Source organism: Rhipicephalus microplus, chromosome 8, assembly GCF_043290135.1.
Source record: "Rhipicephalus microplus isolate Deutch F79 chromosome 8, USDA_Rmic, whole genome shotgun sequence".
NCBI lineage: Eukaryota > Metazoa > Arthropoda > Arachnida > Ixodida > Ixodidae > Rhipicephalus > Rhipicephalus microplus.
Genome location: NC_134707.1, coordinates 39,947,746 through 39,960,233, shown reverse-complemented (window position 1 = coordinate 39,960,233; position 12,488 = coordinate 39,947,746). Strand labels below are relative to the sequence as shown.

The 12,488-nt window shown below is 46.0% G+C and overlaps 1 protein-coding gene across 30 annotated transcripts in view; it reads left to right on the top strand.

The window, feature by feature from the left end:
* LOC119164399 (CUGBP Elav-like family member 1-A) overlaps positions 1-12,488 on the top strand; it is a 646,479-nt gene that overhangs the window by 518,018 nt on the left and 115,973 nt on the right. For all 30 annotated transcript variants that reach the window (XM_075871581.1, XM_075871606.1, XM_075871607.1 and 27 more), the window contains one exon: positions 9,115-9,194. In XM_075871581.1, coding sequence (XP_075727696.1) covers positions 9,115-9,194 — 80 coding nt within the window. The remainder of the gene's footprint in view (positions 1-9,114; positions 9,195-12,488) is intronic.

Here is a 12,488-nt window from a genome sequence, read left to right as displayed (position 1 = left end):
CTTTTTTTTTTTTGTGTCAAACGGAAACGAACAGGCAGCATTTTTTTTATTTATTTATTTATTTACAAAATACTGTCAACCCTCCTTGAGGGTTATTACAGGAGTGGAAAGGATACAAACATTATACAAGCAAGGCAATATAGTGGCAATACAAGAAGAGTACATAAGAAACGCGCGATCATGATAATAAGTAATGTATACATCATACAGGCATAGTTGCCTTGAACCAAATGATGAAGAAAATAAAATAAAATGTTAGAGTGTGGATGCTTTCTCCCGAACGCAATTAGGTTAACACCTGGAACTTGGGAGCACAGACATGAGTTTTTCAACGCTTTCTAAAAATTTTTGAAGTGTTGGCTGTGCTACAGTATCTGGATCAAGCGCATTCCATTCTCTTATTACGCGAGGGAAAAATGAAAACCTGAAGGTATTGTTACTGCAGAAATATTCTTTGAAGATGAGGTCGTGTTTTTGGCGCACTTTCCCTTTTTCTTTTATAGTAGTGAAGACGGAGGCATTAGTTTTAAAGTGGCCGTGCAACAGTTGATAAAAGAACTTCAACCGATGTATTTTTGCTCTATCGCGAAGCGTAGGTAGCTCTGCTCGGAGCAGAAGCTCGGAAGGGGAATCCGTTCGCCTATAGCGGTTAAAGATAAATCTTACCGCCTTGCGCTGTACGCTCTCGAGCAAAGCTATGTCAGTATTTGTTGAAGGAAACCACACTATATTCGCATATTCTAGCATAGGTCTTATAAAGGAAATGTAAGATAAGCGCTTGGTATCTGTGGTAGCGTAGCGTAGGGTCCGTTTTAGAAAAGTCAACTTGTTTATTGCCTTTTTCGTCACCTGATGTATATGCGCAGTCCATTTGAGGTCAGATGATATTAGAAGCCCTAAATATTTATACTGAGTTGCTGTGCGAAGGGTGACACCATTAAGTGAGTATGGAAATAATAGTTTGTTTTTCTTTCTGCTTATGTTCATCACGACCGTTTTTTCGGAATTAATAACCATCTGCCAATCATGGCACCACTGGGCTACGTTGTTTAGGGAATCGTTAAGGGCAACCTGATCGTCAATGTGTTTGATTTCACTGTAAATCATGCAGTCATCTGCAAACAGTCTAATTTTAACGTTTACTGATTCAACAATGTCATCTATGAATAACAGGAACAAGAGCGGAGCGAGAACGGATCCCTGCGGAACGCCCGAAAGAACTTTAACAGTGTCAGAATTTTGTCCATTATAGTGCACAAACTGGTAGCGGTCTGAAAGGTAATCACTAATCCATTCAACTATTGGACCATTGCCTAGTTTGTCTATGAGTTTAGTGATGAGTTTAGAGTGGGACACGCGGTCGAAGGCCTTAGAGAAATCTAAAAAAATTACATCGATTTGTGATTGTTCATTTATTGCCAGCCCGAAGTCATGTATAGCCTCTGCAAGTTGAGTGACAGTAGATAGCCCACTTCTGAACCCATGCTGAGAAAGAGAGATGAGGTTGTTTTCTTCTACATGCTTGGTTAATAACTTTAAGATAATGTGCTCGAGAATTTTGCAACTAGTGCAAGTTAAAAAAATTGGCCGGTAGTTCGTTGGGATAGAAGTATCACCAGATTTGTGCACTGGCACAACTTTCGCGATTTTCCACTCCGCCGGAAGACGGCAATCGCTAATTGACTTTGTAAATATGAGATGGAGGTACTTGCTAATGGGTTCAGCATAGCGTTTAAGGAAGGTGTTTGGTATTTCGTCTGGGCCACTACTTTTCTTTTCATCAAGGTCTAATAGCAGTGAAAGAATGCCAGGTACTGTCATATTTAACGACGGAAGTGATCTGCCTTGGTCATCGTGACGGGAACCCGGTGTAATCTTTCGGAGGTTATCAATGCTAAAAACAGAGTGAAAGTAAGAATTGAAATTATTCGCCTTTTTCTTGCCCTCTTCAGCTGGAAACACCGATAATGTCGACCGTTTTACGCTTATGTAGCGCCAGAATTTATCGGGTGCGCTTTTAATAAACTTTTGTAGGGTGTGTCCATAAAAATGCCGTTTTGCGTCTCGTATCTTTCCTTTTAAGGTCGATGTCAGCGTTGCTATTTGTGAGCTAGCACTTCCTAGCGTTTTTTTTGCCTTCCTTACACGCTTGATTTTGCGCTTAAGGTGAATTATGTCGCGGGTAACCCATGGGTTGTGCTTTCTTGTAACCAGTTTTCGTTTGGGAATAAAGTTAGAAATACAATGCATAATATGATGCTTAAACTGTGCCCACACTTCATCTATGCTCGTGTTATCTGCACATAGCTCAGAAAACTCGGGATACTCGTGCGACAGGTAACTCATTATCGCCGCATCATTAGCTTTATTGAAGGAGGGCACATATTGCACTGGGCCAGATTGCCGTATTGGAGTTGCTAAAGGCAAAGTACACAAAACTATTTTATGATCCGATATGCCATTAATTGTTTCAACACTTGCACTGTCGGTGGAAAAGTGATCACTTGCAAATACAAGGTCTAACACTGAGTGCGACTGTCCTTGTGTTCGTGTATTTTCGACAACAAGCTGAGTTAGGTTAAAAGCAAATAAGAAGTCGATGACTATATTATTCGACAGGGGACCTGGACTTAATGAGGACCAATTTACATCAGGTAGGTTGAAGTCACCTGCCATGATAATCCTGCCACCGAGCATATGTAAATTCATATAATCCAGAAGGGGGTTTAGGTACGACGCATCGGCGTTCGGGGGCCTATAAACGGCGCCAACATACACGTAGCCGTCTTTCAGGAGAAGCTTACACCAAACCGCTTCGACACTGTTCACCTCTGGCATGACCGTGTAAGCGATTCCCTGCCGTAAAACAATTGCTACTCCTCCGCCTCTAGTGTCCCTATCTTTGCGGACAATTGTGTAGCTCGGTGGCACAATTTCATGGTCATATATATTTGAATGTAGCCACGTTTCACTCACAGTAACAATATCAGGTTTTTGGGCCAATAAAACAGCTTCAAATTGTTCTGCCTTGTTCACAAGACTTCGCGCGTTTACATTTAGAAGGGTTATGGGCGTTGTCGTCGAGAAGACTGCGCCGTTGGTAGTTGCTCTTCGTTTTTTTTATTTACTTGTGCGATATTTTTACTGTCTTCGTCCCAAGTAAAAAGACGACCGTTTATCTGAACTTTGTCAAAAATAAGCCTTACCCTTTCCCCTCTATCGCGGTTTTCTTTCGTGATTTTCCACAGTTTTCTTCTAGTTTCACGCACGCCAAACGAGTAATCCTCGCTTATTGAGTAACCGCTCCCTTTCAGTTTGGAACAGGACTGGAGTATTTTAACTTTGTCGCGATAATCGAGCAACTTGAGAATTATTGGCCTGTTTTTCGGATCGCCTTCTCTAGTTCTACCAAGTCGGTGGATACGTTCAATGCCTGCACTCTTTACGTCTAGTATATCTTCAAATATTTCCTTTGATACGAGGTTATGAAGCTCTTGAAAGGACTCGTTTTGTTGTTCCTCAACTCCGTACACAATCAGGTTGGACCTCCGACTTCTGTTCTCTAGTTCTTCGATTTTCCTATTCATGCCTTTGATGTTATTTTCTAGTTCCACTATTCGCTTTACGCAATCAGAAACCTGCTTTTCCAGTCCACTAATTTTTTCAAGTTTCTTATCGATTGCAGTTAGTTTCTGATTTGTGACGGATTTTTCTTTCTTGATTTCCTTTATGTCGTCTGCGATTGCCTTTAGTTGCTTTGACCAATCGCCCTCTGTAGGCCCTGGATTAGTTTCTACGTCGCCACTAAGTAACAACAGGTAGCGAAGAGAATCAGTCACGTTAGTAAGCATTTCGCACATTGACCATGGGCATGGCAGCAAGAATAAGCAAACGTTATTGCTACGGTGACACTTTCCGTATCGTTTGCTCACCTGTACGAAAAACATGATCGGGTTTGAAGTCCGTATCATGGCGTTGCCGCCATGCCCACTGTCAGGTGCCGCGGTGAAGAGCCGTTTTATAGTCCCGTTGACGAATGCATCCGTTAACGCCCCTGGTGGATCCGATGACGTCATCTGTGCTCCTCCGGGAACGATGTTTAGCCGATGAAAGACCACGGGCATCGGCTTTTCTTGATCGGTTACCGAGAACATAGCTGGCGATGAAGGGGCGTTGTTCATCGGTGATAGCCACGCTGGGACAAACAGCAATCCAAGCAGAACCTGTACGAAAAACATGATCGGGTTTGAAGTCCGTATCATGGCGTTGCCGCCATGCCCACTGTCAGGTGCCGCGGTGAAGAGCCGTTTTATAGTCCCGTTGACGAATGCATCCGTTAACGCCCCTGGTGCATCCGATGACGTCATCTGTGCTCCTCCGGGAACGATGTTTAGCCGATGAAAGACCACGGGCATCGGCTTTTCTTGATCGGTTACCGAGAACATAGCTGGCGATGAAGGGGCGTTGTTCATCGGTGATAGCCACGCTGGGACAAACAGCAATCCAAGCAGAACCTGTACGAAAAACATGATCGGGTTTGAAGTCCGTATCATGGCGTTGCCGCCATGCCCACTCTATTGCCTCTCTTGATGCACGGATGGTTCTTTATTTAGTGCAGCTAGATCGATTACTAGTGATTTATTATAGGCGGTCCGTCTGATGTAATCGGGATCATTTTGAGGATGTCCAACCGCGGCGCATGTTTTCTTGTGCATTTACATCGATTTCTCGGTAAGTAGAGTACTGTTGTTGATAATATTGTCGTTTTAGGTGTTGTCAGACATTGAGCTTTCACTCTGACGTAAATTGTTATTTGACTTTAGTGTCCCTTTACCTCGTGTGTTAACCTTTAGGTATGTACGCAATAGACCTAGTCTGATTAAACCTCTCAGAACCCTGTCTTATCGCAAAACTTCCTTTGCCAGTGGCGCATCACTATCTTCCTGTATGTGCCTGTAAGATTAAAAATGCGGTGTTCCTAACGAAATTGTTAACTTTTTCTCTTTCTTCTCATCTCCATCTCTCTCTCCATTCAAATATTTACAGTGTACGCCGCGGCCAAAGAGGTAAGGGCCTCTTGGTTACACGCAAGCAGGTTTAAACAAAATTGCTGGATTGGAAAATATTTCCCACGAGTGAAGCAGTACCCACGGCTTGATAGCGGCTGCGGCAGCCATCTTACTGGGGGCATGATCAGCTGTTCGCGTTCGGCGATTGACAAGGAGCGTTTTCCTCGCACGCCCAACGAGTTTAAGGGGGCCACTCTGTGGGGATATGTAATGCCCAAAGTGCGTCCTTGTTTTACTAGTTTCCTATAGTAGGCCTCGAATTCAAGGCAAATTTTATTGGAGATTAAAGTGGCCGAGCTCGCCTCTGTGCGTTATTTAATTAGAAACAACTATCTTTTAATTTATACCTCATGTAGCCTTTAGACTTGCAGATAGAAACTCGATGTCTAAGTGGGCACCACCACAAAATAGTATGTTTCCGAAATATTTGGAGGGCAAAAGCTGACTTCACTATTGCTGGCAAAGCATTGTGGGATCTTCTACTCTAGCATTTTTTTTTTTTAGGGGCGAAGCTCTTTATAGCAGCACCCGTTCGTCCCTCGTAGTCGTAGTAGTAGTCGTAGTGTGTAACCAGTCTTACGTTTTGGCCTCCAAGGTGGTGCCGGGGAGAGATTTTTTCTGTGCGTTGTTGAACAATAAAAAATTTGCAGCGTGCGCGTTAATAAAAGCTGAATTCTCCTGTCTCTCATTCCCCCTTAGCAGCCATTGGCATGTACATTGAGCACTATCTGACAAGAAAGGGTTGCTACGTTATACTCGCTGGGCATAACCTCCTTGGTTTTAGAAAGGTTTAGCGAGCGTTGGGCCACAGTGCCATGAATACAGTGCCCTAGTATATACCATGAACTCGAGGTGGTTAAAGGTGGGAAGTAGACCCGAAGCGCAAGCCGTAAGAAAGTGTGCGTGTGCCACCTCTCGTTTAGTCCTTGGAATGTCCGCTGGATGGCGGTGCGTATGCGGAATATATGATCAAAAGATGCGAGATTGTGGTACTTGGAGTGTTGAATATGTGGACGAACGGACACACAGACAGATGCATGGACGGACGCACAGATGGCTGCACGGACGGATGGACGCATGGACGGACGTAGGGGCGGATGCATGGACGAACGCACAGATGGACGTGCGGACGCATGAACAGACGCACGCACGGACGGGCGAATGGACGCACGGACGGTCACACAGATGGACGCATAGACGGACGGAAGCAAGAACGAATGGACGAACGGATGCTTCGCCGCACTCTCCATCATTCACTCCGTGGATTTGCTGCCATTTTTTTTAACCTTCTTATGCATAAGCCATTGACGGCATGCGATAGTCAGCATTTTTACCTTCTTTTTAAACTGATACATTTGTCTGTAGACTGCTGAGCATGGTGCAATATGCGCTGACGTGGATAGAACTACGGCCTTCGTTATGAGCTGACGTGCGGCGCAACGTTTTGCTACGTCTACGTTAACCTCATTTTTCCGCGCATGCGTAATTTCGAAAATTGCTGTTTTTTCTGTATTGTTAGTTTTTTTCGCACCTTATATACCCCGGGGCAAGTCATCAGTCTTTTTTTTTCCCTCTCATTTAGGCCGCATCGCTCGAAAAGACCGCTCGCCTAATCCGATTACGGCCGAAATCTTATTAACCTAACTGGGCGTCTATATCTTCCCGTTTTGCCGAGTTCGGAGGCTGAGGCTCATAAGGCGATGACTGCGCGTTTTTTTTTTGTTTTGTTTTTTTTTTTTGGGGGGGGGGGTTGCACAGAATATCAACTTTCAGCGTTCGTGTTTCTACGCGTTTATACTCCCGTAATACGCTTCTTCGTTGTGTAAAGTGTTTGCTGGGTCAAGAATATAACTCGATTAGCTTCATTTTTTTTTTTTCGAATGGGGCCACGCCGTGCATGCCCTATACGCCCGCTTTTTATTGCCGCCTTACAATGTTGTTGGGCCTAATTGGGTTGCTAGGCCTAATTGAGCTCGCCGTTAATCTTCCGCTTGGGTTTGTTGTATGATCCTCGTGTATACGTCTCCGCTGTATGTACTCGTTGTGTTTGACTTTGCCGACGAATTTGCCGGCGCGGTCGTTTAGCGGGAGTGTCGTTTCGTTTTTGTTTTTTTTTAACCCCGTGGCTTTGTATGCGTGTCCTCTCATATAGACGTAGTCGACTGCGTCCTTTTTTTTTTTTTCTTCTCGTGCGCCCCGAATTATGTGATTGTTGTCCGCGGGGCCCATTCCGCGTTCAAACGCCGAGTTTCAAGGTTGCTTGTGCGTGTGCTGTTTTAGGGGCGGCGCCTTGTTGCTTCGTAATGTTGTTAACCCTTTGGGACGTGCCCCGCCGCGGTGGTCTAGTGGCTAAGGTACTCGGCTGCTGACCCACAGGTCGCGGGTTCAAATCCCGGCTGCGGCGGCTGCATTTCCGATGGAGGCGGAAATGTTGTAGGCCCGTGTGCTCAGATTTGGGTGCACGTTAAAGAACCCCAGGTGGTCGAAATTTCCGGAGCCCTCCACTACGGCGTCTCTCATAATCATATGGTGGTTTTTGGACGTTAAACCCCACATATCAATCAATCAATTAACCATTTGGGGCGTCATTTCTAAACGACTAAGTGGTACACTGTTTTTCGCTGGTCGTGTCGAATTGCGGCTAAGATGGCGCGAAATGCATTGAACTTCTGACGAATTGAATTTCTTGCGTAAGACATGTCATCATTTGACACCATTTTGTAGTGCACTGTTGGATATAATGACTTTGCTGAAGGCACTACGACGTTGGACTTGTCGCGACAGAAAAATATACATTACTTTGCTCAAAATCAACATAGTCTACAATTAATTTGCTCTGCATTTTCTAGCCTGAGATTTGATCTTATATATACAGATATAGAGCATGAACGAGCTCAGGATAAATTAATATTTAATTACAGTGCAGTTGCAATTACTTACCATAACACGCAATAATGGGTGTATTGTGACGTTAATTTTGTTAAGGTAAAGTATCGAGTGCCTTCAATTAAGGTTGTGCCATTCTGACGTGACTATACACACAGCTTTTCGTGGATGGCGTCTAAAAAGGTCAACCCTGCGTTTTGTTGCTTCTCCGAAAGGTGTGCAATAACACTTGCTGGTTTCCTGTTGATGCTTTCGTGCTTTCTTTAAGGCATAAAATCGGCGTCACTGGAGTGCTCTGAAATTCTTAAATGCGCGCAGTATACTGCGCGTATTTAAGAACTTCAGAGCACTGCGGCTCTGTTAAATTACCCTAAAAAAATGACAAAACGCCGTTACACTTCTTGTGGCGCGTGGTCCGTACACCTGTACCTGGGTCGAGAATTGCGTAAATGGCAGTGAATTGCGATCGCACGTGTCTGTGCTGTTTGTATAGCATCTTGCGAGAATGGCGGAAAATTTGATGATGGCGTGTTTCCTTCGCTTTTTTCTTCGCTTGTTTTTTTTTTTTTTTTGCTTTGGCTACGTAAGCAACGTTTGTACAGTAGTGGCGGGGGGGGTGGTGGTAGTTAGAAGAGGAAGAACGTGCCTAATTTCTGCAGCCCGGTAGGGAGCACGACGCAGCGCCTGTGGGGAGGAGGAATACGAGAAAAAGATTAGGTGAGCAGTGGCGCAGACGCCTTCGATGCACAGTGGTCCATGTGAAATACTGAATGCTTTTCATTTATCCACTCACTCACTTTCTATCACTCAATCATTAATTCGCTCATTCCGGTACTTGTGTACTTTGTACATACAAACATTGCATGCCCAACATGGAAGTTCACATACACGCACGTCTTGAATGGGCAAGTAGGGCTGAACATATTCAAAGTACGCATACAACAATGCTAATTGTTGCTCACGGTTGGGATAATTCCTAATTATGCTGCGGATCTGATGAAGTGAAACAATCACCCTGACAGCCAGCTAAGTTCAAAACTAGAATCATAGAAGAAGTTCGTCTTCTGCTTTGGACGAAGTGGGCTTTTTTTTTTCTTTTTACACTGCTTTCGATTCTGTTCTCAACGCATTTGTTTCTATTTTTTTTTTCTGCTTGCAGGCTGCGCGTTTGTCACGTACGCCAGCAGACAGTGCGCCATCAACGCCATCAAAGCCATGAATCACTCGCAGACCATGAAGGTAAGTACATCTGCAGAATTCCTCTTCTTTGTTACACCTTTAAACCGAAGTTGTTTTTACTCTTTCAAACTGGAGTACACCCTACACCCTTTTATCCGTCCCGGCTTGAGTATCATACCACCGGGCTCCCTTTTTTAGGCCCAAAACCTCCATATGTCCCAAAACGTCCCAAAACCACCATATGATTATTAGAGACGCCGTAGTGGAGGGCTCCGGAAATTTCGACCACCTGGGGTTCTTTAACGTGCACCCAAATCTGAGCACACGGGCCTACGACATTTCCGCCTCCATCGGAAATGCAGCCGCCGCAGCCGGGATTTGAACCCGCGACCTGCGGGTCAGCAGCCGAGTACCTTAGCCACTAGGACACCGCGGCGGGGCAATAATTTGTCTCTGTACTTGCTTTGTTCTAAAAGGGAAGGGGGCATCGAAATTTCTGAGTGATCTTATGCCGGTTTGTTGCGAGCGTAATTTTTTTAAATGCGCTTGTGTTCCGATGGCTTATACCCGTCGTCGTTTCGTTACTTAACGCAGTGCCCACTTATCGCCCTTTCTTTTCTTATATTCAATTTTTTTTTCTCACTAGTCTGTCTTTATTCTAGAAAGAAGTAATCCTTTCGTATTTCTCGTCAAACAATGGTGTTCTACGTCACCCAATATTGTTCTTTACTTCTTTTTCTCCTCTACCTTTTACTCGTACTGCTTGAAAAAAAAAGGGGGGGGGGGGTGCTGCAGTAACGCCCTAAATTGCTCGGCATTACTGAACGCGAAAATCGAAAACCACCGTCAGACACTTAAACAGGACACCCTCTAGCGCTCGCGCCAGGGGCTCTTGTAACAGAACTGTCGTGGCGGAACACCGGTTCCTCCTGTATTTGTTTCTTTTCGTTTTTTTTTATGCCCCAGCTCTCTCGCTCCGTTGCACCTCAACAACGCGTGACACTCTAACGCTGTGACTGCGACTCCTTTTTTTTGTCATTTTTATCGCGGCTTTTAATGCATTATTTCCGTTTCCCCGCGTTACGCTTTATGACCGCAAGATGACGCCTGGCAGCGCTCGCATTCAAACACCAAGCAGCCGGATCGTCATCTACCCCTTCTCATCCCCACCTCCCCGTTCTTTCCCGCACACTTGAAAACAGGGGCTACAGCTTCCCCGCCGTCTGCGGTACGCCCGTAATGGCGGCGAGCTTGCTTGCGGCCATTAAAGGCCGCTTTCGTGGTGGGGAGAGGGGAGGGGGGGGGGGTTGTGCGCGTGACTTGTTCTCAAGCCTTTGTGCTCGTGTATAGCTATAGCCTGAAAAACTAACGGCCGTTAGAAACAAAGGCTTCAGCAGCCTCCCGCACAGCACACCCCCTTACACGTCGTTTTAACGCCGTTCCGGTTTCACCGTCGGCTGTGTGCCTTTTTCGTTTCTTTAGTTTCTTTAATAGTTTCTGCGCCTCAAGTGGCTAACACGATCTGTTTTCTCATTCTTCGGCGGCATACCCGAAAGTTTGCTGCTCGAGCGTTTTCCTTCTTGGCTGCGGCGTATTTTTACGCGTACGCGCGCGACGCCCCCCCAGTGTTCACGTGAACGCCCCGTTTACGACCCGAGTGTTCGCGCGTACCAACTTCTTCTATGCGTCGCCCTGAAGTTTGCTTTTGTACCATTAGCATACGGTTATGGTTTTCCGTCTGTGCGCCTGCATTCGTACTCTAGCTTCAGTTTGTTCGCTTTCCTGTTCTGCGAACGTTAGTTGACGGCTGCGTTAACTTTCGCAATGCTTTTCCGTTGCCTCGTTATGCAGAGCGTTCTTGTCTCTAATGTCGTCCGCTTATTTGCATTAATTTACGGCCGCGTTAGCTTCGACTGTATGCGGATGCCGTGTTAGTCATGACTTGGCGTTCCTTCTTCGAATGGCCCCGCCGTGGTGGTATAGTGGCTAAGGTGCTCGGCTGCTGACCCGCGCAGGTCGCGAGATTGGATCCCGGCTGTGGCGGCTGCATTTTCGATGAAGGTGGAAATGTTGTAGGCCCGTGTGCTCAGATTTGGGTGCACGTTAAAGAACCCCAGGTGGTCGAAATTTCCGGAGCCCTCCACTACAGCGTCTCTCAATCATATGTTGGTTTTAGGACATTAAACCCCACATATCGAGCGATCCTTCTTCGAATGTCGTTCTTCCTCTTTTTCGTCGACTAACGTTCGCGTTAGCTTGACTCTTCAACCGGGGTCTGCTCTTGTTTTCCGCGACGTGTGCGACCGCTGTAGTTTGCGTACGCTAAGTGTGGAATACTAGTAAGCGCCCGTAAACAGCGTCGAAGCCAGCGTAGAGCTTGGTAGCGTGAAGGCGCCGATGACCTTCGAGTTTGCGCAGAGGTCGCAAGCATTGCGTTTAAATGATATGCCTTCGCTTCGCTGTGAACTAGCGGCTCGCGCTTTGGTGGCGTCCTGAAACCACGAATGAATCGCTCGCAAGCGTGAGGCAAGAACGGCGCGGCTCGGTGAAAAATGTCGTCACGACCCATCCTTTCTACAGCTAGAGTTACTGTATATGCTACCTTTAGGTAGCAAAGTTGCGCCACTGGCTGTGTTCCAATTCTTAGACGGCACGTAGACAGTCTACGCAGACTGCTTAGAAGACCGCACCGAGCCCATGCTGTCCAAGAATTGGAACACGTTTAGACAGGTTTTACGTGACGATGCGCCACCTTACTGTCGAGAAAAAAAAAAGCTAAAAGAAACAAACGTAACAGTTGTCATTTCTGGCTTCTTTTGTGTCGAAATCAAAAACAAATAATTGTCACTCACATTGAGCGTCTGGCAAAGCGTCTGCTTGTGTGCAGACGGCCATGCTGGCGAGATTTGATCCATCTGATCGATTCGCTGAGCCGCCATCTTGGTTAGCCAGCAAGGTAGCCTGTATCGTATTTGTCTATGATGTGGTCTTCTCGGAGCTAGCTGTCTACTTTACCGACTACGTGAGAATTGGAATGGGACTTAAGATGGCCGCCGTCCATTTAGCTGTCTATTTAGCCGTCTACGGTGAGTATTGGAACGCAGCCACTGTTTTCCAGGTGCCGCTCGCTCCGCCTACAGGAGTTCAGCGCCCCTATTCGCCGAGCGCCATCACGTGGTCATAGGTGGTTCATTTGCACTGCGGTGAAGCCAGCGCTGTGCAGATTCCGGGCAGATCAAGCGGGGTTGACAACAGCTGTTGTCATTCTCGCCGCGCTCCTTTGGTAATGTAGCCATGCTGCCTGTTGTTCACGAGAAATGCGGCAGCAAATGCATTCTGTGTTGAATTGTACTA